The following is a 26,781-nucleotide window of genomic DNA, read 5'->3' on the forward strand; positions in this document are numbered from 1 at the left end:
CCTTTGTCCTAGTCCAAAAAGAAAGTAGTAGCTGCTAGAATTGAATAGATTTCAATTTTTCGTCCTTATGGGAGCAAATGCAAGAAGAGTTGCAGTGATTTTTGGGGAGAGATTCTTGGCTCCATTTTCCCTACAACGTATGCATCTGACAGCTGGCCTATCATCCTATTTTTAGACATAATCTGTGGGATTACAGAGTGGTTTCTTTTCTTTCAAAGCTATGCTGCAGAAATGCAAGCTGTGTAGAAAATGGTTTTGCTTTGTAGCAATTTGGAGACTATTTAGTACACGCTATATTTAAATTTTTGAATTTAATCAACTAATGTGGACCCCTTTATCCAAATATTTCATCTTAAAGTCCACTTCCAATTACAACTGTATTCTAACAAATTCGGGAGAAATAAATGCTGAAATGCTAGAAATACTAGAAGTGGAAATAAGTTTTTACTTTATGTCATATCACTAATCTTCATTTCCCTTTCTCTGGGTCATAGGAGGAACAATAGACATATTCCTTATAGGGTTTTAAAAATAATTTATAACAGCATTCATTAAGCACCTATTGGCATTTATTGAACACCATCTGTATCCCAGGAACTGAGCTTGCCTGATATAGTAGTTCATTTATTTTATGTTACAATAACCATTAAAGGTTAAGGGATGGTATCCCTGTTTTGTACGAGAAAGCTGTGAGACTCCAAGCAATTGAGTAACTTGTCAAAAGTATGAAATAGTAGAGCAAGAATTGGAACCCAGGTCTGTCTGATCTCAGAATCCGTGTGCTTTCCCCTTCAGTGGGCAGCCTGTACTAGTTTTAAGAAGCAGCTGATTGGTAGAACTGGAATGGCTAAATTCAGAAAAGTATAATAATTCAAAATGTAATTGGGGATTTTATGTAGGTATTTGTACCTAAAATAGAATAAAAAACCATAAGATAGAATTCACATATAGCTATGTGTTTATAAATATTCATTTTGATTTAGAACTGTCATTTTGAAGATTCTGTTACTTTTGATTACACGAATGAAAAAATTTAGAAAACATGGCATACTACTTTAGCATCTCAAATGTTCATCTGGAAAAGGTTCTTGCTTTTAGTTCACAAAATGTTTACAATTTCACAAATGATTAATGAGATCAAGTTGCCCAAAATTTTGGAGGAAAAAAAAATCAGTATCATTGGAGGTTAATCTTACCTGTGCCAATGACTACATTACCTAGAAAAACCACGCTAAATGATTTAGAACTTGGCGGGCATGACTTTGTTGTTCTTTAGATTGGAATGTCTAAGACACTACAGCTACAGTAGTGTTTATCTGACATTGTCCTTAGAAGCAAGACACCTCAAGAAAGTGAGAGGCCTAATAGACAAGACCTTGGTAGCTTTGGGAAATTGCCTTGAGAAAGGAAAAAATACTCAAAACTTAGAGTCAGATCCTAGCTCTGCCCACTTAAGCATTTGACTACCATTCTGAGCCTCAATTTGTTCACTGATAAAGTGGGGTAATGATACCTTCTTACAGAGTTATTCTGAAGTCATGGTTATAAGTGGATTTTTTTTACAATCAAGATGAAGGAGTATGTTTTGAAACTACTGGAGTTGCAACGTTTTATCAGTGATGTAATTCCAACAGTAGTTACATTTAAATAACCTGCTGTCACACTTTGTTGCAGGAAAATATCTTCTCATGCAGCTGGTCTACTTGGCCTATTTTAATGTAGTTGAAATGAACCTTATGTGGCTTAATAGCAAACAATTCTTGTTTAATTGCTTATCATTCTGCCGGTTCCTATCCTTGGTTGGCAGGCTGTGTACAACAATACAAAGTGCGAAATTAGTTTTCCCTGTTAAGTGTATGCATTTGGGGCAGAAAGAATGTGAATTAAGGATGGATCCTGGAAGGCCATCTGAGATGGGAAAAGGGAAGCGCTGCAGGAGACAGAGACCTCTTTGGCTTGGCTTTGGCTTGGCTTTGGCTTGACTTATCACTTGGACCTGAGGCCGTCAGCACAAAGAGGATGTGCTGGCTTGTTAAGATTAACAACAAAGACCAAACAGATTCCCCCTACCTCACACACCATCTTTCCCCCATCTACATTTACAGTTCATTGGGACCACTGCACTTTCTATTGCTTTCTTTAAAAAAATAAAAACAAAAACCCTCACTCTTGTTTGCCAAGACATTGCTCTTTACATCCAATCTTTTGCTATAATGATAGTGCTCACTTTGACATTGCTGAAAACCCCTCAGCCTGTAGATTTCCAAAGCCTGCTTTAGCCCAGTGCTTCTTATTTTCTACCTTTTGTGCTTTTTTGCCATCCCACATGTAGGAATGAGTGGAGGAAGGGAAACAGGTCTGTCATAGTTCATCACCCCTACTTTTTTTTTTTTTAATGTATAAGGGTAGAGACTATTCAGTGTGTCTGTCCTACAGTCTGAGATGGGTCGATGGAGTCAGTCTGATCCCAGCTTTACCACATTCTAGTTTTGTTGGACCTATGCCAAAATTGTCTTATCTTTCAGAGCTCAGTTTGTCATTTGCAGAAATGGGAAACATTGTCTTTGTACTACAGGTATTAAGGTTGAATAAAACAATATATGTGAAACACCCAGTACAGTGCTTACTTAACACATGAGAAGGGTTTAATAAATGTTGTATTCTTTTCTTCCAAAAGTATTTTCTAAATAGAACAACATTGATTCTTGCACTTATCTAACAAACATATATTAATCACTGTGTTAATCACTCCTATAAGGATAGCATCTCAATCCTTTGTCTTTAAGCTCCATTTTATTATTGAGGAAAGCCTTTTAAGTTCTAGACAGCTGGCTTAAAAGTGACTTTGGGAACATATGTAATTTATAAATCAGGATCTGTCATCCTGAAGCAAAAAGAGCTCTGGAGATAAACCTCTGGATTTATTGTATCCATGATGTTTCTGTCCCTTATTATTAGAGCATAGGAGGGTCCTTGTGAATCCTAAACAAAACTAAGTCCTAGATATATTAATCAGGATTCTCCAGAGAAACAGAACCAGTATGGGGTATGTGTGTGTGTTTGTGTGTATATGTAGATAGATAACTAAAGATTTATTGTAGGGAATTGGCTCACATAATTATGGAAGCTTACAAGTCCAGAATCTGCAGGGTGGGCCAGCAGGTTGGAGACCCAGGTAAGTCAGTGCTGCAGTTCCAGTCTGAAGGCTGGCAGGCTAGAGACCCAGGAGAGCTGATGTTCCAGTTGAAGTCCAAAGGCAGTCTCCTGGAGATTTATATCTTGCTCAGGGGAGGGCCAGTCTTTTTGTTCTCTTCAGGCCTTCAATAATGTGGATGAGGCCCAACCACATTATTGAGGGCAATCTGCTGTACTCAGAGTCCACCAACTTAAATGTTAATTTCATTCAAAAACACCTTCATGGAAATACCCAGAGTAATATTTGACCAAATGTTTGATCTGATGGCCCAGCCAAGTTGACATGTAAAACTAACCATCACACTAAGTTTAATGAAAAACACAAGACTTAGAGATTCTTATCAGTATTGGTCATTACTTTTGTGTCTCTTAATAATAATACAACTGCAGCCCTTTCCAAAGTATTTTCACATGCATTATCTCAGTTGACCTTCATAGAAGCTCTTGTTAGGTTATCAGATATAACCCCACTTGTCTGAATAGAGCACTAAGACTGAGACAGATTATCAGACTTGCCCAAGGTCTCACAGCTAATGAGTGGCAGAGCTACAATTTGTCCAGGTACTTCAAACCTGGACATTTTCCTCTTGGCCATTCTCTCTGTGCTAGCTGGGAAATTCTGGAAATGGTTTTGAGAATCTGGTGGCTTTTCTTCTTGGAACTATCGTACTCCTCCTTGGAACCATTTTGTGATAAAAAGTTAACAAAATATATACTGGTGGAACCTAAAGATCTTTTCAGATGATTCTAATGATGCCCTAAGGCAGAAAGGAAGAAAGAAAGAGGGAGGGAGGATGTTGGCAGCAGAAAGAGTAATGTCAAAAAGTAATTAGAGCAGGACAAATGGATTGTGCTGCCATGTTCAAGACTGTTATTTCTGTAGGCAGTGAGGAGGAAGGGCACTAATGCAATGTGACGGATTTGGAGCAAAACCCCGGGCACTGCACAAACTGCAGGGACTCAACCAGTAGCAAGGCTCAAATCACAAGGTTTGACTGAACAATATTTGATATCTCAAAAGAGTGGTTTCATGTTGTTTGGAGAAACTATTGTGTCAGGGGATCTACTTTCTTGATTTTAGTACTTTTGGGAAACAGCCTCATGTTCTTATGTAGGTAGTTGGTGTGTCCTAGGATAACCCATCCCAGCATTTTGTCCCTACACATCTCCAGGCTGGGCCGGGACATGATGCCAACAGGGATTTTGAAGAGAAGATACCTAATATGAAATGAATTGGGGTATTAGCTATTCAGAGAGAGAATGAAATAAAACAGGAGTCTTATCAATATGCAACTGGTATTAGAAAATCAACCTAGAAAAAGGCAGAAGGTAATACTGTCATCTGTCTGAGGACAGATTTGCTAGCCTAGATAACCTGTGTCCATGATCCCACTGCTGCCACCATGTACAAGGAAACTGCCACAACCCTCAAGAAAGATAGAACTTCCATATTTGCCTGGAAGGAAATCTTCACAAGTAGTTCAGCTCTCTCCCCTGTAAGTAACCATACCCTTGAGGTCTCTTACTAATTGCTGCCACTGCTATGGCAGGGTAGTTAAGAGCTTGTGCTTTTAGTACTCAGACATTCCTGGGTTTGTATTTTAGCTTTGTTCTTTATGAGCTGTTTGACCTTGGGCAATTTACCTAACCTCTCTAAGACTCAGTGTTTTTATTTCTAAAATTAGGATAATAAGCATATTTCTAGACTTCTTATGAGATTTTGGTAAGATGATACACATAAAACATTTAGCACTGGTGCCAGGCAGAAAGTCAGGACCCAGTAAGGGTAGAAGAAAAAGTATGGAGTGGGAGGGTATGTGTGTGGGGCCGGGGGGGGTGCTTAAGTTGTCTACCAAACAGGCCTCAGTGGGGGGCTAGACATCTGTTCTTCAGATCTCTAGTTTAAGCAGAGATAAATGGTTTATCCCTCAAGACCCCATAGTATAGCTGATGTAGGGCTAGAAAAATTAAACTAGGGTTTCTTTACTTAGTACTCAGGCAGTAGGAAGGGGAAATTAAGACAGAGTGTTGTTATGATTCTAAAAAATTGGACTCACAAGGTATAGATTATTGCTCTTGGTCATGTGGAGGGACTCACCTTTCATTCCTGGCTCTTGGCTTGCTTGAGCTGCCATCCATCTCCCAGCCCCATCCCTGTTCTCATCCCCACTCGGAAATCCTCTAACAACTCAGAACTGACCAACCAAAGATAGTCTTAATACCCTGCCATTGTATACTTACCTTTCTTCAGTTCACTTCATTTTGATAATTCTTTTTCTTGTCATGCCACCATCTCTGCAGAGGGCTGACTGCTAAGAGGGGCAAAGAAAATCCTGCCACAACCTATAGAGACAGACCTTTTATTTGGCAGACTGCAACAGGAAATGTATTTCTGGACCTTTAGAAGTACTCTCTGCCTGGTGTTGGGCTCATAGCCCCCTTGTTAAGATTCTATAGTTACATCACCGTGAGTCTTCTGAGGTACCCCCAACAACCATGGATTTATGAACTATTTTCTAAGGTCTCTTTGTCTATGCATAAAATCATGTAAAAATTGAGCCCACTTGTACATTGTGCCTTGCTTGTTCTGGATCTACGTCTCTATGAGAAGGCCTCAGGAGCCAGAGTTGAGCTCAGGTGTTTTTGTCAGGTTTTCTAGTGCTTTTCTTGGTCTGCCCAGAATTCCAAAACCCTGTTTGTTTGTGGCTTGTGACTTTTTCCCTGATAGCCTTTACCTTCTGTTAGGTGCCCAAATCCTAAAGAATATAATGTCAGGTGTAAAGACAAAAATCAATCCCGAATATGTTATAATGGTCCAAGATTTATAACGTGCTGATATTATATCTTTTCTAGTTTACCAGTTATCTCTAGGCATTTCTTTTCAGAGACCGTGATTAGGTAAAATTATCTCAATTGTCAAGGTTTAGTGCAAGGTGTTTTAGTTAACAGTTCAAAGAGTTAAAGTTCACATCTTTTTAGCTGTGATCAACGGAAAACGCTAAGAAACTTTGACATTTTGCCTGCCTGAGCTTATTTTTCCGTCTTTAAAATGGGAGTGAGCAAGGTCAACCATATTATCAACCCTATTTAGTGTGACAGACACAGGATTTTTCACACAGAACCAATTCTTTCCTACTACGTAGTTCTCTGCACCTAGTCAGTAAGAGAAAGCTGTGGGGAAATTATTGGTTGATCATACTAGGCTTTCATTGTTTTTGTTTTCTTAGTTCCTTGCCTGATGCTGGGAAAGCCTGTGGAGACTGCAGATGCAGGTGGCCTTTTATACTTTTTAGCAAAATGGTTGCCAAAAAGTAACCATCTGGCAAAAAAAAAAAAGAGAGAGAGAGAGAATCTTCCATATGGCTTATGGTTTGAATTTTGTCTCTTGTCATTTCTCTCCAGTTTTTCTATACAAAACAAAATGCAAGATACATTTAGAATAATGTTCAAATTAAGCCTTTTAAAATTTATAATTATTTTTCATAGGTGTTAGAATCATATATTGAATCCCAGTTGTGTGCTGAGCATTTTATGAGCTACTGAAAAGGAAATATCTTGTTGCTTCTGGGAATTGGTCTGTAATGATCTCACTTTTAGCGGAGTGTATACAGGGGAAGAAAAGCATCTTTTACATAAAATTTCTTAAATGCACACTTATTCAAAAAGTTTAAAAAAGTTTTAAAGCCTCTGTCCTTCCGTATTGATCTGAAGTGTGATCACTGTTTGGTGACTATCCCTGGATCTTGCAGGCTTGGCACATTTCTGCTGCCACTTGTATTGAATTAGTTATGTTTAGGAGCTGAGCTCCAGTTGCTTTACTTGCTGCAGTGGCTATGGGCTAGTTATGTTACTTCTCTGAACATTATTTTCCTTTTCTCTTCAAAGGGCATGATCCTTACTCTGCCTCACATGATTCTTATGAGGGTCAAATAGGATAATGCATGTGAAAGTCCTTTTCCAAGGGGCAAAGCATTATATGAGCATAGAATAATGCATGGTTTTTAAGGATATCTTTTTCCAACTTTTTTTTGTTTAAACAACTTCATTGAGGCATATTTTACTCTGTGCAATTTAGTGATATCTAGTAAATTTACCCAAGTTGTGTAACCATTACCATAAATCAGTTTTAGAACATTTTCATCATCCCAGTAAGATCCCTTGTGTCCCTTAACTGTTAGTCCTATTCCCAACTCCTGATCCAGGCAATCCCTAATCTACTATCTGTCTCTATAGATTTGCCCTTTCTGGACATTTTGTCTAAATGGAATCATACAATATGTGTTCTCTGTGTCTTGCTTCTTTCACTTAGCATGATGGTTTGGAGGTTTGTTCATGTCATAGTATATATGAGTAGTTCTATTTCTGAATAGCATTCCATTATATGGATATACCATACAGTTTGTTTATCCATTCACCAGTTGATGGACATTTAGGTTATTTCCAATTTTTTATTATTATGAATAATGCTGCTGTGAACATTCACATACAAGTCTTTGTGTGGACATGTTTTCGTTTCTCTTAAGTATAGAGATGTATCTTTTAATTGTAAAAGTAATACGTGCTTGTTCTGAAAAATTCTTTATATATGGAAGTATGAAACTTGGTAAATGAGTCACCTCCCTAATTACACTTTCCAGGGGTGGCGATGGTAATAATAATCATCATCATCATCTTCTGAGTGTTTTGAGCATTTACTGTATGCCAGGCATTGTGTTGCCTTACATATTCAATTCAGTTATTTCATATAGCATATATATGAAATAATCCTTTGAAGTTGATACTATTTTTCCTTATTTTATGGATGAGGACACTGAAGTTGAAGGACTAAATGTAGAATCACTTTTCTAGTAAGTGGAAGAGCCAGAATTTGAACTTGGGCATTCTGGTGTATGTTCTTCCAGACTTTCCAAAATATGCAGTTTTTTAAAAACAAAAATTATATACTTATTTTATTCTGTAGCTTGTTTTATTTCACTTAATTTGTCTTACAGATTATTCCATGGTAGGATTTATAGATCTATCTCATTATTTTTATGGTTGCCTGAATACATATACCAGGATTTTTTTTTTTTAATATTTATTTATTTAGGTTCTACCGGGTCTTAGTTGTGCAAGCAGGCTCCTTAGTTGTGGCTCACCAGCTCCTTAGTTGCGGCATGTGGGCTCCTTAGTTGCAGCAGGCAGGCTCCTTAGTTGTGGCATGCGAACTCTTAGTTGCAGCATGCACGTGGGATCTAGTTCCCTGACCAGGGATCGAACCTGGGCCCCCTGCATTGGGAGTGCAGAGTCTTATCCACTGCACCACAAGGGAAGCACCAGAATTTGTTTAATTCATCTTTTATTAGTAGACATTTGGTTGCTGTTTTTTTTTCCTTCTCTATTATGAATAGGGCTGCAGCAAATATCCTTGTGTAATACTTTGCTTACTTGTGTTACTTTTGTGGCCTTAAGTCCTAGAAGTGAAATTTCCAAACAAAAGTGGAAATTTTGGTGCTGTTTAAATACCACCCCCCACACACAGAAGGTGGTAAATAACCCCCTCCAACTCCCTCAGCCTTGCAATCAGCATATGAGAGCCTGTTTTTCCAGCCTCATCAATGTTGCATTATTATCTCTGTAATGTGGTTATATGTTATCAATCATATAAACATTCTAGAGAGGAGTTAACATATCAGTGAAGGGCAGTGGTGAATACTTGGTAAATTTAAGTAGTTTCCAGCCTTTTGATAGGTAAGGATTTGGCATCTATCTAGGCTCTCAAGAGCTGCAATATTGGAGTAGCCCAAACTGTAATTCAGATTAATTTAGGTTGACTTACTTGGTTGATGATTTAAAATGAACACTAAGACATTTCAGCCACAGCCATTTCCATTTTCTTAGGCCTGTTCCCTAACTACTCTGGCCTGCTGGTTACCTTTCACCTCATTGCTGCCTACACTATCCTCTTGCCCCCAACTCACTTTATTTATTTTTTTTAACATCTTTATTGGAGTATAATTGCTTTACAATGGTGTGTTAGTTTCTGCTTTACAACAAAGTGAATCAGCTATACATATATCCCCATATCTCTTCCTTCTTGCATCTCCCTCCCTCCCACCCTCCCTATACCACCCCTCTAGGTGGTCACAAAGCACCGAGCTGATCTCCCTGTGCTATGCGGCTGCTTCCCACTAGCTATCGGTTTTACATTTGGTAGTGTATATATGTCCATGCCACTCTCTCACTTTGTCCCAGCTTACCCTTCCCCCTCCCCATGTCCTCAAATCCATTCTCTAGTAGGTCTGCATCTTTACCCCCAACTCACTTTAAAGTGAAGCCAAGAAGAAGGGAGATGAGAACTTGGACATCTGGGATAGATACGTGTGCTTACCTTCTTTCCATTCTTTCCTTCAATGAAAACTGCCAGAGTGAGACCAACAGCCTAATGCTATCCTTTTGTAGTCTCTCCAGAGGTAAGGCTCTAGTCATTTCTGTTGCTGGCAGGATCCAAGTTGTCATGGTCTCTGTGGCCAGTATATAGCGCTGTATACACCTGTTTAAGGGGAGGTAACTTTTCCATCCTGGTGCCAGTAAAGGAATCAAGGACACAAGAGTGTTGGATGTTGCTAGTTGTGGATGATCCCCAGTTGTCTTGCAGGAGCCAGAGCTTACCACATCTCTCAGATATCGGGAACCCTGGTTAGAATTTTCCTGTAGATTTTGCCTTTGTCTTCTATCCCTTTCCTCTCCACTCTCCATGCTTCGTGTCTTCATCCCTAGGCCCTGTTAGTTTGGGGAATGCTGCCCTCTGCTGATGGACTGTGGGATACCCACAGCAGTTTAGATGGGTTTGATCACTAGAGGAACTGACAAGGCTATATAGAGCCAGAGTCATAAAGCTCTCTAGTCTCCAGTTTCATGAAACAGTCCTAAGACTTTCTGCTGTGAGAATAATTCATCAATCACTAGAAAAGTACAGAGACTTTCATTGTAATATCTATTGTGGCAAAAGAATAAAACCTAGGTGTCCAGCACTCGGGATTGTACTTACAGGTGCTAAAATTGGCTGTGTAAAGACAACATAGAAGAATGAAAATATTTATCACAAAACAAAAAGCAAGCAGAATATACCAATTGCAGCCATGGGAAATATTATATTTCTTATGTAGGATAATGGCTAATTTGGAATCCTCAAGGCTAGTTGTCAAAGCTAGGATGATCTCCTTTGATATTTCATTAATACTGTTAGTAAAACAGTATGCCCAATGTTTCTTTAGTATTGCTGTATATCTGTATTTTCTCCTGAAACAAATACTTGACATTTGAGTGGCCTGCTACAAACATTTCTGTGATGTGTGGTCCTCCCTCAGACCTGATTTCCTAGGACAATAAGGTGGTGCCTTAGGTAGCAACTGACTAAAACAGGTACCCCAGTTGTGACAGGAACTTCCTAGGCAGGCTTTTCACCTGTAGTCTCTTTTATAATATAGGAGGCCACATAGAGTGTAGACATTACTTTGTATGATTTGATGAGAGACTGACTTGCCTCCTTGGTATAGGTCTCTACCTCAAATGATGCCCAGTAGAATGGTGACAACCTACAGGTTATGATATTTCTGAGATTTTCTTTTTGTAAAGAACCATAAGGAGGGAAAGGAGCTTTTTGACAAACCACAACTTCTGTTTTCTAAAACTAAGCACCTCATTACATAACATTTGGATGAGAATAAAAAGTATTGACTCATATATCTTGATCCTTTTCATTTAACAAGTAAATTGCTCAGTTTTCAACAGCAGGACTAGAATGAGGCAAATGAGATACCTATAGTACAAAATTTAAGACAACATTCACTCTCAGTGTCGTGCAAGTTCAGGATCAGCCCTGTTTCTCAAACAATCTCTGTCAGGCCCTGTGCTCAACTCTGAGGAAGACGTCATTCCTGATGTGATGGGATAGATTGTTTATTATCCTTTCTCAGTCTAAGCCTGGACTAGAGCCTAGGGCCCCTGGGCTCTGGAAGCAGCTGTCTGGTTGAGCAGGTTTTGATCAGCCACTTGATTTTTGGCTGTGGGTTTAGCACAGGGGGAGTAGCCCGCTAATGACAGCCTGACTAAAATCCAGAATGAGTCTTGAAAAATGACCGAGTAAGGTCTAAAAAGTCTGGTTTCTTATCTCCTTAATCATTTCCCCATTTCTTGGCTTTTCCTATATTGATGAATATTTGAGTTTCTTCCAGCTTTTAAAAATTGTAGCATATTCCAGTGATCATCCTTATACGTATATTTTTGTAAACCGTAAGTATTTCCGTAAGATAGAGTAGTAAAAGAGGGATCTTTGGGTCAAAAAGTGTGCACAGTTTAAATGTTGATAGATACTATAAGCTGTATTTAAGCTGTGTATCAACTATCAACATTGTATAAGCATACTCATTTTCTCAAGCCTTTTCCAGCACTGAAATATTCTCAGCATTTTAAATTTCTTGCCAATTTGATGGATAAGAAATAGTACTTAATCCTTATTTGTAGGATTTCTTTATGTTTATAAATACTGTGTGTGTGTATGTGTGTGTATGTGTGTTTGGGTGTCTTTGCCTTTCAGAAGTTAGACATTTATGTAAACGCAAATACAGTCATCTTTTCCTTAATGATGTCTGGGTTTTATGTTATGTAGACTTTCTCTCCACCCAATAGTAAAGAAATACATTATTCTCATTTTTTATTCTAATGATTTTCCAGTTCATCTTTTGTATATGTGATTAGTTCTTTTATAGCTCATGAAATTCCTGTTTCATGAGCTGTCAACACATTTTACTGCCAAAGGAAAAATAATGAATTTTTAATTCAGAAAGATAATAAAAACGAAATCAGTATACTCTTTTGGTAATGATTATTTTGGGATTATAGACTTGGGACCAGAGTGCTGTTCTCTTCTCCCTTCTGCTCCAATTGTATTTGTCCTTAACTATCTTTTTTTAAAAGTTCATGTTATTTTTACTAAAAATAATAACTGTTTGACACTTCTGTTTATAAAATGTTTCCACAAACGTTCTAATTGGTTCCTCAGAACACTTTTCAGTTAGGACACTTTTCAGTTAGGACAGGTATAATTATCCCCATTTTATGGGTGAAGAAATTAAGATTATATAAGTAATAAGTGGCAGAGATTTTTCTGGCTCCAATTATTCTAGCTACGACTCTTTTTAGTTATCCAAATTCCAAGAACATTTGACTGTTAACGTATAATCATTCTTCTGTTGTTCATCTCTTTAAAAAAGATTTGTGGCTCAGCATCTGCGTGCAAAGTTTTGCATCCTCCTGAAATAAACAAACAAACAAAAAAACAGTATGCCTCACAAATGTTTCTTAGGTGCTTTGTGGGAGGACAGAGAGAGTTGGAAGGTTGGGATAACTAGAAGTTAATGAAATAGTGCTTTCCTGAAGTTGGAATAAATATTGTGTTGCTGCTTGCCTGATAACCTTTTACAGTTTCCAGTGTCAGGCCTTTGTAGAATTCTCCATATATACATTTAGAATTTTAAAGGAGCTGGGTGAGTCTTTAATAGACCAGGATTTCACCTCCAGTTCTGTACCTGGCTCCCATTCCAGAACCCCAACTATATGCCTGTCACGAACTGCCTCTCTGAGGTCTATCATGCATTTTCCTTCTGCTGAGTGTTGATTTTCTTTCTTTTTTTTTTTTTTTAAGATTTTGTTTTTTTTGATGTGGGCCATTTTTTTTAAAGTCTTTATTGATTTGTTACAATATTGCTTCTGTTTTTTGTTTTGCTTTTTGGCCGGGAGGCATGTGGGATCTTAGTTCCCTGATCAAGGATCAAACTTGTACCGCCTGCATTGGAAGGCGAAGTCTTAACCACTGGACCGCCAGGGAAGTCCCTGAGTGTTGATTTTCATACCACTGTGACTCTTATAGTGAAGTGCTTACTGTAAAAAGTGCCCTACCCATTTTCTTTTTGTTTAATTTCTCTTTTTAATAGGTCATTAAAATAATGGCACTGCAGTGTCTTAGCCTGGAAGGTTATCAGATTCTTTTTACACTGCATTTATCTGAGAATTCTCAATGTTATATGATAAAGGATCTGAGTTTCCCAACTTTGTAATAACTTGATCTGAACAGAGATGTTCAATGGAATTCAAGTATCTTATTTGTGTGAAAGGTGAACTTCACCAAGACTGAGAAGACACCATTAAAAGGGCAATATCAGACTTTAAATTAATAATTATTTCATTAGTACCAAAAGGTCAAATAAGATTGTACAGAGTTGTTTTCCAGGAATATGCTCAAAAGGATTGCTTTAATGCATTTGGGTGTCTCTTGCAAAGAAGACATGGTGAATGGGAAGGTTGGCTTTGGGCAGAGTTCTAGAGGCTTGAAAAATATCCAAGAAGAAAAGGAGAATTTCATTGTGGTGACCAGTTCATTTAAGAGGGATTATGATATTGTTATCTTTACAGTCATTTTTGTGCTAATTTGCAAAGGGGAATTCTGCTTATAGTGGTGGATTTTGTCAAAAAGTTTATTTTTAGGATCTGCTCTCTCCAGCTGTTGGATTTATCTCTTTGTCTCCTCTTTTTTTTTTTTAAATTAATTAATTTATTTTTGGCTGCATTGGGTCTTCGTTGCTGTGCGCAGGCTTTCTCTAGTTGTGGCGTGCGGGGGCTACTCTTCCTTGCGGTGCACGGGCTTCTCATGGTGGTGGCTTCTCTTGTTGCGGAGCATGGGCTCTAGGCATGTGGGCTTCAGTAGTTGTGGCACACAGGCTCAGTATTTGTGGTTTGTGGGCTCTAGAGCACAGGCTCAGTAGTTGTGGCTCATGGGCTTAGTTGCTCCGCGGCATGTGGGATCTTCCCGGACCAGGGCTTGAACCCGTGTCCCCTGCATTGGCAGGCGGATTCTTAACCACTGCACCACCAAGGAAGCCCTGGCTCCTCTTGACGTTATAATCCGTATCTCATCCCACAAACCAACCATCACAGCCTCTCTTAGATTCTATCCTGTATGAATTGAATACGGCAATAGGTAACTTGAGAAAACAATCAGTGCTTTTAGGGGAATACCTGAAGGCCAGTTGTCAGAGATATATGAATACTAATCAGGATTTCAGGAAATATATTCTCTAATCTTGAACATTTTTCACTCTGGCTGGTGAGAACAAGAACCATTCCTGGCTCTTGTGAGCCCTGAAAATAATTTCCCCTATTCCTTTTGGATGGTTCTTTCCCTGGCCTTGGGTAGTTTCCTCAAACGTGTACAGTCATCCATCCTCAACTGAAGACTCAGGAGAACCCTTTGCACATCTCAGTCATGCTCTCTCCGTGTGGCGCTCTCTTTTCCAGCCCTCTGCCCTGTTAATTCCAGCCACCCTAGCCTCCTGGACTCCCAACCCCAAATCCTCAGCTCGAGAAGACTTGTTTGGCTCTACCTGAGCTCTCCCTGTGCTCCCTCCTGGAAACTGTCTGGGCAGTTAGATGGGATATTCACAGGGCTTTCCTGGTTTCCAGGAATCACTGTCCTTTGCTGCCTAAAATCAATACATGAAAATCATTATTTTATATACTTTGTCCAGTTCCAGTCTTCCCTAGTCAGGAGGCCAAATCTGGTTCCCATTACTCCATCTTGGCCAGAGGCAAGATCCATTTGCAACTTTTGTGTACTTTTAAATGTACTTAAGTTTTCATAAAAGGGATCAAACCAATCTCTTTTCATTTACAGCATGTTATGGACTTCTTTACATGCCAGTACATTAAAGACTTACCTCATTTTTATAATAGTTACATATATTTTATAGCTTTATTAGATTGCAAAATTTGTTTTGTTATTTATTTAGCTGTTATATACAGTACTACAGTGAATACTTTCTCATTCCTGCACAAGTATATCTGTAGGATACTTTTCTAGAAGTGGAATTACTAGGTTAAAAAATGATATGTGCATTTTAAAGGATAGGCTTGGTTTTGATACATAATGCCGAAAGTGATCTCTCAAAATATTGTACCAATTTATATAATGAGTGTGTGATGGAAGATGCTAAAAAAAAAAAATCACCTAAACTACTTCTTTGCATTAACACTGATAGGATACATGGAGGAGCTCGCTTTCCCTATAGGACAAGAATTATCATTGGAATTGGGTAATTTCTAAGGATATGATTTCTTGGCAGGCACATTCTTACATTGATGTGATTTGAAACTGATCCATCTGCTAACCCAGTTAAGTAACTCAGAAGAGAGGAGTTTACTAATGCATAGTGTTCAGATACGACTGCCTCTACCCACAGCCCTGATACTATTCCCTTTGGCTGGAGTGCCATTTAAGTCCTGCAGAGATGCTGCTAGTGTTTTGGTCCAAGCAGCATTACCAAGAGAAGATCTTGGCAAATCCCAGGAAAGCATTTCCTGGAAGTCTTTGGTATCTCTTCAGGCCTGGGAGTGGTTCTTTCTCTGCTTTCTATACTGGTTTGTCCTCATACAGCTGAGTCCAGGGTGAGGTCAATGGAGGCTCTGCATAATTCACTACTTTTGCTCCAAATGAAGGTCGACTCCTTGGAATCTGGATGGACTCTGAGAGGGGGGCAGGAGAGAGAAGTGATCCAGTTCACCAAATGGAAATTCTTCCTTTTTTACCTGACATCTGGTTTTAATTCCTTGTTTAGCTTTATTTGGAAATCTTATCAAAAAGCAAAAGTCTCTGTGATACAATTAGCTGAACAATACAGCTGCACAACTCAGCTATCACTCTCTCCAGGAAGCCCTTCCAGACTTTCAGTTCAGTTCATCAAATAATCAGATATATACTAGGCACCAAGAACACAGTGATAAGCTGCTCCCACCCCAGCTAAAACTAGCACATCTCTTCTGAGCACACCTTATATTTTGCCCCTCTTCTAAGACATATATATCATTCTTTCCCACTGGCTTGAGCTCCTCAAGGACAGAATCTTCACTCATTTGTCTCGATGCAGTCACCTCTAGCTTGGCATAGAACAGGAATTGCTCAGTGTTGACCTGCTCAGAATACTTAATTCTTTGTCTCTAATTCTGGGCTAAAGAAGGGAGAATGGTCTTTTTAAAAAATCACTTCAGGGGGCTTCCCTGGTGGCGCAGTGGTTGAGAATCTGCCTGCTAATGCAGGGGACATGGGTTCAAGCCCTGGTCTGGGAAGATCCCACATGCCGCGGAGCAACTAGGCCCGTGAGCCACAACTACTGAGCCTGCGTGTCTGGAGCCTGTGCTCCGCAACAAGAGAGGCCACGATAGTGAGAGGCCCGCGCACCGCGATGAAGAGTGGCCCCCGCTTGCCGCAACTAGAGAAAGCCCTCGCACAGAAACGAAGACCCAACACAGCCAAAAATAAATAAATAAATAAATTAATTAATTAAAAAAAATCACTTCATTGAGATATGATTGACATACAAAAAAACTGTACCTATTTAATGTATAAAACTTGATGAGTTTAGAGACAAGTATATACCTGTAAAACCATCTAATTTCAGGCTGCCTCTTATTTTAGTTAGCTGTTTCTTTAGAATTATGGATTCGTCAAACATGAATCAAGTACAGTGGGCCCTCTATATTTGCAGATTCCACATCCGTGGATTCAACCAATCATGGATCCAAAAATATTAAAAATTTTTAAGAATTCCAGAAAGTTCCAAAAAACAAAACTTGAATTTGCTGCATACCAGGAACTATTTACATTGTATTTGGTATTATATGTAATCTAGAGATGATCTGAAGTATACAAGAGGATGTGCATAGGTTATATGCAAATACTGTGCCATTTTATGTGAGGGACTTGAGCATCTGTGGATTTTGGTATCCATGGAGGTCCTGGAACCAATCCCCTGTTGATACCTAGGGACTACTATACCCATTTTGTGGTAGGTTCTATGGTAGGTGCCAGGAATACAAAGATGAATCAGATCACGTCCCTATTCTTGGAATACTCACAGATCCATGGGCAGGCAGGCATCCAACAAGATGGAACTGTAGAAATTCATAGGATTGGAACCCTTAGGGCAGGTAAGAATTGGAGATTTCTTGGAAGGTATAATGTCTGAATTAGCTGAGAATTAACTAATTCATGGAAACTTGCCAGGCAAAGGAACAGTACATGCAAAGGCACATTTGGGAAACTGTAAATAGCACTGTTTGTTGACAGCACTGGGAATATGAGAAGGGAAAATGGAGAGGTTGACAAGAGGCTTGATCAGGAAGGCTCTTGTAAGCTTGGGAGGGTGCTTTATTCAGAAAGAATTGACAAATTTTAAATGGGAGTATATGGTTTTATTTGAGTTTGAGAAAGCAGCCAGAGTGGAGAATGGATTTGGGAGGGGGGAAGGTAGAAAGATGGAAAAAAATAGGAGCTAACAAGAGAGCCCTATAAGGAGGCTCTTGAAATAAGCCAGATGAGAGATAATGGTGGCCAAGAATAGGATAGTGGAGATGAAAATAAATGTATGGATTCAGGAAGATTTGTTTGTTTTACTTTATGTACGCATAAAATCTAATAATATAGAAATACGTAAAGTGGTACATTGAACCCACGTACACAGCCTCAACAATAATCATCATGCAGTGGCTAATCCTATCCCACCCATATCTTTACCTCCCCCACCCCCCATGTTATTTGAAGCAAATCTCAGGTATCATTTCATCCATAAATATTCCAGTATGTATCTCTAGAAGATTTTTTTTTTTTAATCTGTAGATTTCTCCTCCATCTCTTTTTCCTTCTCATTTAAGAGATTGGGTGATTTGTCTTGTTGAATTTACCACAGCCCAGATTTTGCCGATTACATCCTTCTGATGTAGATGAATGTGTTTTTCTGAACTCTGTAGCTCTTTTATTTTAGTAGTTGGATCTGGAGGCATGATCACCTTCAGATTCAACTTTCTGGGCAAGAATTCTTCATGGGGATGTTGAGTTCTTCCATCAGAAAATATATACCGGGCTTCCCTGGTGGTGCAGCGGTTAAGAATCCACCTGCCAATGCAGGGGACACGGGTTTGAGCCCTGGTCCGGGAAGATCCCACATGCCACTGAGCAACTAAGCCCGTGCGCCACAACTACTGAGCCTCTGCTCTAGAGCCACAACTACTGAGCCCACGTGCCACAACTACTGAAGCCCGCACGCCTACAGCCTGTGCTCCGCAACAAGAGAAGCCACCGCAATGAGAAGCCTGCGCACCGCAACAAAGAATAGCCCCCGCTCTCTGCAACTAGAGAAAGCCCATTTAAAAAAAAAGAAGAAGATATATACCATCTTGTTTTCTCTTTTTGTTATGTTAGTAGCTGTTGATGATCAGTATCTAGGAGCCATTATAGTAACATTCTAATTCCAGTATTTCTTGTTCACTTATTAGCTGGAATGTTTCTATAAAGAGAAAATTTTCCACTGCTGTTGATTATCCTGTTCTGTATTTCATTTAGAAAAGACAGGGTAAATAGTTGATTCTTTCCCTTTTTAGTATTTAATAATTTCCAATATGCTGTGTTAGTTCCCTAGCATCCTTCAATGGTGACAGATTTTTTAGAGTCATTATTAACTCATGGATTTAAACATTTGTGTTTCAGTTAATTGTAATTATTTTTTAAAAGGATATTCAAATTGTCTCATCTATGGTTAGAGAGCGGCTGATTCAGCAGCTTTTGAGGAGATAGGAAAGATAGGAATGATGATAGGTTTTGAATGTAGGTGGGGTAAAGGGGAGAAAGGAGTTAAGGAGAGTCCCAGGTTTTTGGCTTGGGTGGTTGAGGCTGTTCACTGAAACAGCTGAGAAAGAGGAGCAGGTTTTAAAGGGCGGACATGTCTGGACATGTCTGAGGTGCTTATGATAGATGCATCTTGGTGGAGATGCCCAGGAGGCAGTTGGATATCAAGATGTGACGCTCAGGGGAGCAATCCATGACTCCAGGACCCAGGATAGGGCTCGGTTGCTATGTGTAGTTGACTCATATGATTATGTGTGTTATATCTTGTTGATAAAAATCAGTCCCTTTGCCAGCTGAAGCCAGGCTGTACCCCAAAGTAAGATTATTAAGCTCCTATTGCTTTCTCTTTTCTTTGTGCTTATCTTCAGAGAGTCAGGTTCAATCTCTAGAAGAGTAGGAAGGACAGAATTGGTTGTAGGTAGGTTTGCCACTAGGCCGGTTCACAACCGGTTCTGTTGGTTTTCCGATTTATTACACCCAGTCCCTCAATTAGAGGAGAGCTCTGTGTATGGGTAGGATTTACTGTAGTTGGAATTGAGGCCGGGTGAACTGGTTTTGGCTTTGCAGGAATGGCTTAGGGCAATCTTTTTGTGAGTATTTGTATTCCTAAAGGATTTTCTTTCCCTCCCCCATGTTCCTGCTCTCTGAAGCAACTCCTTTCCTTTCTTCCTCTAGTCAACAAATATTCATTGAGCACATGCTTTGTGTCAGGCACTGGGGATACAATGGTGAACAAGAATAGGGGGCACAGTCCCTGCCTTCATATAGCTTGGAGTCTAGTGGCAGATATATGTATATATTATATATGTTAATCAGAAGATCATGAGCAAAATATGATTCCATACTAATACAGGAACTCAGTAAATAGGACATATTGGCCAGAAATCTTTTATTACCAGTGCTGGGTCTTCATTATTGGAAGATTCAGTGTCAGGTAGGTTTACAAATGAGAAAAAAAATATATATATATATATAACAAAGGGCCTGACACATAGGGACTCTGAAATGGAGTTTGTCTAGGGAAAAAAAACCCTCCTCTGAAGTAAGATGGAAGAGTTAGAAAATGTGAAAATGAAAGTAGACTATGAATGCACCATTTAAGTTATTATTTTTTATTTTTATTATTTTTTAAAATAAATTTATTTATTTATTTATTTATTTATTTATTTATTTTTGGCTGCATTGGGTCTTCGTTGCTGTGCGCGGGCTTTCTCTAGTTGCAGCAAGCGGGGGCTACTCTTTGTTGCGGTGCGTGGGCTTCTCATTGCGGTGGCTTCTCTGTTGCGGAGAACTGGCTCCAGGCGCGGGGGCTTCAGTAGTTGTGGCTCACAGGCTCTAGAGAGCAGTTGTGGTGCATGGGCTTAGTTGCTCTGTGGCATGTGGGGTCTTCCCGGACCAGGGCTCGAACCATTGTCCCCTGCATTGGCAGGCGGATTCTAAACCACTGCATCACTGGGGAAGTCCCACCATAAAGTTTAATTTTTAAAAAAATGCATACCACCCAGTCACCTACACAACACATATACCAAAAGCCTTCTAATTGCTTTAGCATATTATGAATGCCTGCTATATGATATATGCTGAACCCAAGGCTGTGCTCTGAAATTACCAAAGCTTGACTCTTTGGGGTTATATTCAGGCTAATAAGGAAGGCAGAACTGTAAAATAAAAACAGTAGGTGGTTTGTGTTATCATGATGTGTTTTAGGGATCCAGGCAGCATGGAAGAAGGGTGTGGTTTGACTCTGTCTGATTTGATGCCTGGGAGGATGGAGTCTTAGAATACCTCACAGTGGAGGTGATACTTAAATTGAGTCCAGAAAGATGAGTAAGTGCTAGTGGAAGCTATAAGGAAGTAGTGAGAAGAGTTATTCCAGGTAGATGTTATAGCTTAGCATATTTGCACTACCGGTGAGTCAGTATGGCAGGAGTGATGGGTATTTATAGGGAATAGTGGTAAATGAAGCTGGAGAGATCAACAGGGGCTGGATTGTAAAGGGGATTGGGATTGTGGACCTTTATACTATAGGTGCCTGAGAGCCATTGACTAGACACAGATCATGCCACAGTTATTGGGAGTTTTTATCTTGCACACCTTTGTCCAGAGTCCTCAGTTATACAGCAGTGAGTTACTTGTAGGCAGAAACCTCTTCCTGTGTCATCTTTTTTCTTCCTCTCAGTGAGGCAAATAGATGGGTAGACAAATGAAACAACGGTGAGAAGTCAGGGCCTAGGCCAGAGTCTATCCAGAAACTACTGAGTTTCAAGTGGTCTTCCTTTTTAGGGGCACCAAAGTTGGAAGGCTCTCTGTCTGTTTGCCCTGCCCCCAAGTCTTCCTTTTTACTGCTGTGATCTTTTCTACTTCATTTGCACATGTTGCTTAACAGCACTTTGAGCTGTTGATATATTCAGAGCTGCAGTATTTTATTTGCATTCATCTCTGGACTTAATTGTGAAGAAGGTAGACAGGTAAGGGTGCCATATGGGATGAATAAGTCCCAACTCGTTCAGACTTCTCAGGAGACAGAATAGTTGGCTGTGTTTATATTTATACATTGTATGTCTGTTTCTTCTCTTTTTCTCTTCATTCAAAAGGGGCTGATTTATTCATACTATAATCTGATACTTTAAAAATCCATGTACAAGATCTTGACTTGAAAATTATGGAGATTTTTTAAAGGAGGGTTCACTCTTTCCAGGTCTTAAATACCCTACTCATATTTAAATTTACTTGATTGTCTCAAAAATGTCTTTTTACAGTTGTATGTTCAAGTCACAGTCCAAGCAAGGTACATACTTTGCATCTGGTTGTTATATATAAGGCTATTCTTTTTTTAAAAAAATTTATTATTTATTATTTATTTTTGGCTGCGTCGGGTCTTAGTTGCGGTGCACGAGCTCTTCGTTGCAGCGTGCGGGCTTCTCTCTAGTTGTGGCACGCAGGCTCCAGGGCGTATGGGCTCTGTAGTTGTGGCGCGTGGGGTCCAGAGTGCGTGGGCTCTGTAGTTGGCTGCACATGGACTCTCTAGTTGAGGCGCGCGAGCTCAGTAGTTGTGGCATGTGGGCTTAGTTGCCCCGCGGCATGTGGGATCTTAGTTCCCTGATCAAACCAGTGTCCCCTGCGTTGTAAGGTAGATTCTTTACCACTGGACCACCAGTGAAGTCCCTATAAGGGTATTCTTAAATCACACCCTGGAGTCTTTTTTTCCATTGCCAATCATGTTACTCTTCTGCATACAGGTTTAATTCCTGACTTTAAATCATAGGCATTAAAAAGTCTTTTGTGATCCTTATTCCTTCAAGTCCTGAAATACCTTTCCTACCTGTTTACATGTTGAACACCAAGGTTCAGCTCCCTTTCTGTGGCATGCCACTCCAATCTAATGAATTTTCCTTCATCTGTTTCCTTAACTCATAACATCATGTTGTCATTTATCTGTTTAGTTGTTTGCAGTACAAGTGGGTTAATGTGGAGTGGGGGGAAATGAGGCTGGAGAGAGGTCAGCAGATGGTGAGCACCTCTAAGGTGAGGATCACATAATATTCACTTCTGTCACTTCAGTCAGCATAGTGCCTAGCTCATAGGAGACACTCAGTGAATGTCTGTAGAATTGGATGAAAAACCCTAGTTTCTAAAATATTTTTAGTTTGTAGCTCTGAGTTATTTTTTGTTTGTTTTTTCCTGAACTATGGACTGCCCTTTCCAACTCCAGAAATAGATGGCAAAACTGGAAATCATATCTAAGTATGTTCTTTGTTGCTCCTGTTCTTTTTCTGAACTCAGGAGCTTTGCTTGTTAGTCCCAGGTAGTGTGGACTTCATTTGGCTGTGTTTCATTATTCCTGTTTAGTTGAATTAAACTCCTGTCGTTGCCATAAGGAATGTATGCATCAAGGATCTGACAGATAAGAACAAGAGACCTTGGGCTTTTGGGTTTTGTGGTTTGCAAGGTTAAAAAGGAATTTTAAATATTTTCCACATAATTCTGTTTTTCTGAAGTGGGTAGATTTTCTAACTAGTCCACCTCCATCAGTGGTCACATGGCTTTCACTTCGCATCAGATTATCATTGAAACTTCTTAAAGGCAAATAAGGCTGAAATGATTCCAGTGATTGTGTACCCACTAGAATCGCTATCTTTTGTTTTACTTCGAAGGACTAAACATAATACATCTTGATTACCCCCTTCAGCTTCAAAATCTGCAGTCTTCTTTGCAAGTTGTCATTTGAATAAACAAACATGGAAATGATGTTGAATAGTAACATCTAAAAAGAGGCTTTGTTGTTTCCTGTCCAAGATATGTGGCATAATGGAGGCGATGAGGGACTAGGATATTTGGATTTCTTCTCTCAGTTGGTCTGATGACTCTTGCTTTTTCCTTTCTTTGGGCCTCAGTTTCTCCATCTTTAAAATGAAAGTGGAACCAGTTTCTTGCAAGGTTAAACTAAGGTTCTGCCATTCATAATTTGGACTCAACTTTTGAATTCTATTAGATACTCAGTATGCAAATGTCGCAGGTGTTGGTTGGATGTAGAATTTTGTTCATCTACTTTTTTCTACATTACAAAACTAGTATTAGCAAGTAGAAAATGCTGCTTTCTTACCTTTTTTTCTCCCCTTCCCACTCATAAATTCCATGAATCCTTTCAATTTTTTTAAATGATTTTTCTTCTCTGCGGTTGTTTTTAACAATCTTATTGGGAGCCCTGTTTAGATTTAGAGTTTGTCTTTTGCATTCACATGGTCACTGAGGTGCAAGTTCATGTGCTCTGCCCCTTCCTCCTAGTAGAACCTATAAAGGGCTCGGCTCTCAAAAAACTTGTGGGACTTTGGATACTGAAGAAATATGGCTCTATATCTAAAGACAAGACTTACCGGTCTTAAACTATGTTAAAGAGTTGTTCTCAGGCTTATGGGTACATCAAGGATTATTACTAAGACCCACCCTTTAAAATCAAGAGCGCTGCCTCAGTCTTGATACTTGGACCTTGACCAATAGCTCCCCATTTTATATTTTCCTCCAAAGGTTGGTGCAGTAAAGCAAAGAGGCTTACTACACTTCATTAATCTCTTGTCTGGGTGGGAATAGGATGGGAACGCTGGTTGATGTGTTTGTGTTGGAGTGAGGTGTGTGACGCCAGTGGCAGAAAATTTATTTTTAGGCAGACAAATTATAACCTTTTCTCCTCCTGGAAATCATTGGTCACTTTCCCTTTAGGCCATACTTTGTAAGATGGCCTTAATGCTCCCTGTTGCTCTCTGTTTTGGTTGGGAAAGCCCTCTAGTAACAGTGGCAGCAATATTTGCCATTCAGTTATATGGCTGCCAGTGACAGATTCCACTCCCACTCCTTTTTATGGACTACTGCTGTAAAATGTGCCTGACCTTTAAATTATTCCCAAGGCTAGCCTAGAGATTAAGGGAGATTTCATAGGATGAAACACTTTGCACAGTTAAAAAACACTTATCCCTGGCAGTTGGTCTCTCTTTGGATCATCCCACCTTCTCAGTGGAACTTGCCCTGATATTGTGTTCTGATATCTGAATGGATAGCTGAATGTTTGACATCATGTGTCATTAACATATGGCTCAGATTTGCCAGCCTCTGCAGCTCTGTGGCGGTGTTTGAACATACTCACACACCCAGGGTGACGCGCACTGGTATGGTTCACAAATCAAGGAGGCATGGCACGATGATTGCTTAAGATCTTAGGAGTTTTAAAGGAATGAAGCAAGAAGCTTACTTTAAATATTTAAGCTCTTGGCTGGGGGCAGGGGATGAAAATTCTAACCTTTGATTTCCAAAAGAATATTGCAGACCTAGTTCCCTTTCTCCACATTATTTCAAACTAGTGTGTATAACCACAGCCTGAAAATTAAGGGCCAGAGTTAAAGTGAACACTGTAAATAACTCAGCTTCACATTTTAATTTTCTCAGAAGAATTTGCCTTGTCATTGTTTATTATAATGACAAAAAGCAGGGGATCCCACTCCTACCCCACCAACACATGCATAACACGGAGTCTTTGTTTTTTCTTTAACTTGTGCCAAAGGTTTTAACTGTAAACTTTCTAATCCAGATTATAAAAGAATATAATATAAAATAGCTCTTGAAAAAAAGGAGAGAAAAAATCCTACATACTAGAACTCTTTTAAATTAAATGAAAACCAAGTCCTTCTAAAATGCTGCCTTTTAAGTTTAGGATCTCAGCTTTAAAAAAAGACTGGAGGAGTATTTCCTATTAAATGTTCCCATAACAGTTTTCAGAGAGTCATGGTAGGCAGTATTGTTAACTAAAGAAAATAAGTCTATCAGTTCCACTTAGATAACCTTTGGAAATAAACGAACTCCATACACGTTGTGACCTTAGCGCCTGAACTTTCTAATCACATGACTGGCTTGTAAACTGACCTGTGAGGATGACTGTTGTAGTACGGGCTAAGAGAGAGAAATTGGCCAAGTGTCGGAAGGGTGGTCATCAAGCTGGACTTGTCTTGTAATCTCTGTTTCTTCATGGCTGCAATAGAACTTCTCAACAGACTCCGAGAAGCATGAAATGGAGACATGGGAAGGTAAGGGAGCAGACTGTGTCAGTCTGGGCTCAAATCTAAGGTATAGAAATTTTCTTTGAAGGTTTAGAGCAGATAGTAGCCTTGAGGGAAGAGGGAGGCAGTCCAATCCTTTTTTTGTGTCTTGGCGGAATTCAGCCAACAAGTTTTCATGTAAATAGCAACTAGCTATAAATGTTTTGAAATAGAGAAAAGCAAGGGAGAACTGTCGTAAATTGGTTATTGTGGTTGATGTTTTTAAGAGAATGAGCAGAAAAAAAGGATTGAAATTTTATAGTGACTTGAAAAAAAAATCTTAAACTTCATTTTACATCACAGTCCTTAGGTAAAGTTTACAGTTTAAAAATTATTCTGTTTACTTCTTGACAGACTTTGTTTATATTTTAAATTCCCTAATCCAGTTCACCATCTGCCAAAGCCTTATTTAGTACTGTTAATTATAGATAGTATTGGGGTCATGAGCCCTTTGATAAGGCATCCTCATTCCCTTTGGGGGAACTTAGATACTTTACGGTTTTGGGTATAAGACTAAGCCATTGCTAATTTCTTTTTAAGTGGATTGTTTTTAAAATGGGTAAATATTCTCTCTCTCTCTCGTTTAATAGCAAGTAGTTAGTGTTGAATTTGTATACTTGGAATAAGCTCTTGTGTGAGAAACCCCAGTGCCCCACAACTTTATTATTTGGGCCTCGAAAGACATAGGCAGCTAAAGAAACAGCTACAAAATGAATCTTAGTATTTAAGATTTGCTGTATTTGTTTGCTGTGTTTATAAAGTATAGAGTTCAAGAGTTTGCCAAAAGTTTGGTTTCTCATAGGCACTGCTCAGTTATAGCCAGAAGAGTTTCAGATTCTTTGAGGCAGTTGGTATATTTCTAGGAATGGCATTTATCTATGAAATGCTTTCTTAGGAAAGCTTCCCAGCCCCTTGCAGCATGCCTAACATCTGCCATAGGCAGCTTTGCAGTTCAATTCTTACTCTGAGGATGCGCAAACTAGGGAAATGGGACCCTCTCTCACAGCAACATTCTTCTTTATAGTAATACTCCCTTATATGTTCTTCCCCAGCACTTTGTATGCCAGAATTACCTCATTGGTTTTTACAATAAATTGGTGGAAACTACAAAGTTTATAGAAATTATCAATTACATGCACAACCTGATATTTTTTATCTTGAACAACTTCCTTTCTTTCTCCCAGTAGGCACAGAAATTCTTTGTTAAACTAATCTGCTTATACTAGCTTTTCCAGAAGGGAGTAGTTTAAGAAGTAAGATTTGCTCTGGATCCACTGGAATAGTTTAGGG

At 39.3% G+C, this 26,781-nt stretch overlaps 1 protein-coding gene across 5 annotated transcripts in view; it reads left to right on the plus strand.

The window, feature by feature from the left end:
* The window catches only part of NR6A1 (nuclear receptor subfamily 6 group A member 1), a 213,379-nt gene that overhangs the window by 121,294 nt on the left and 65,304 nt on the right, over nt 1-26,781 (plus strand). The window contains exon 1 of one of the 5 annotated variants that reach the window (XM_082467791.1): nt 1,581-25,479. The exons of the other annotated variants lie outside the window; for them this stretch is intronic. Coding sequence (XP_082323917.1) covers nt 25,464-25,479 — 16 coding nt within the window. The 5' untranslated portion in view covers nt 1,581-25,463. Of the gene's footprint in view, nt 1-1,580; nt 25,480-26,781 lie in introns of those variants that run through there. 5 annotated transcript variants of the gene reach the window in all.

This window comes from Balaenoptera physalus (assembly GCF_965194825.1).
Source record: "Balaenoptera physalus genome assembly, chromosome: 7".
NCBI classification, from domain to species: Eukaryota; Metazoa; Chordata; class Mammalia; order Artiodactyla; family Balaenopteridae; genus Balaenoptera; species Balaenoptera physalus.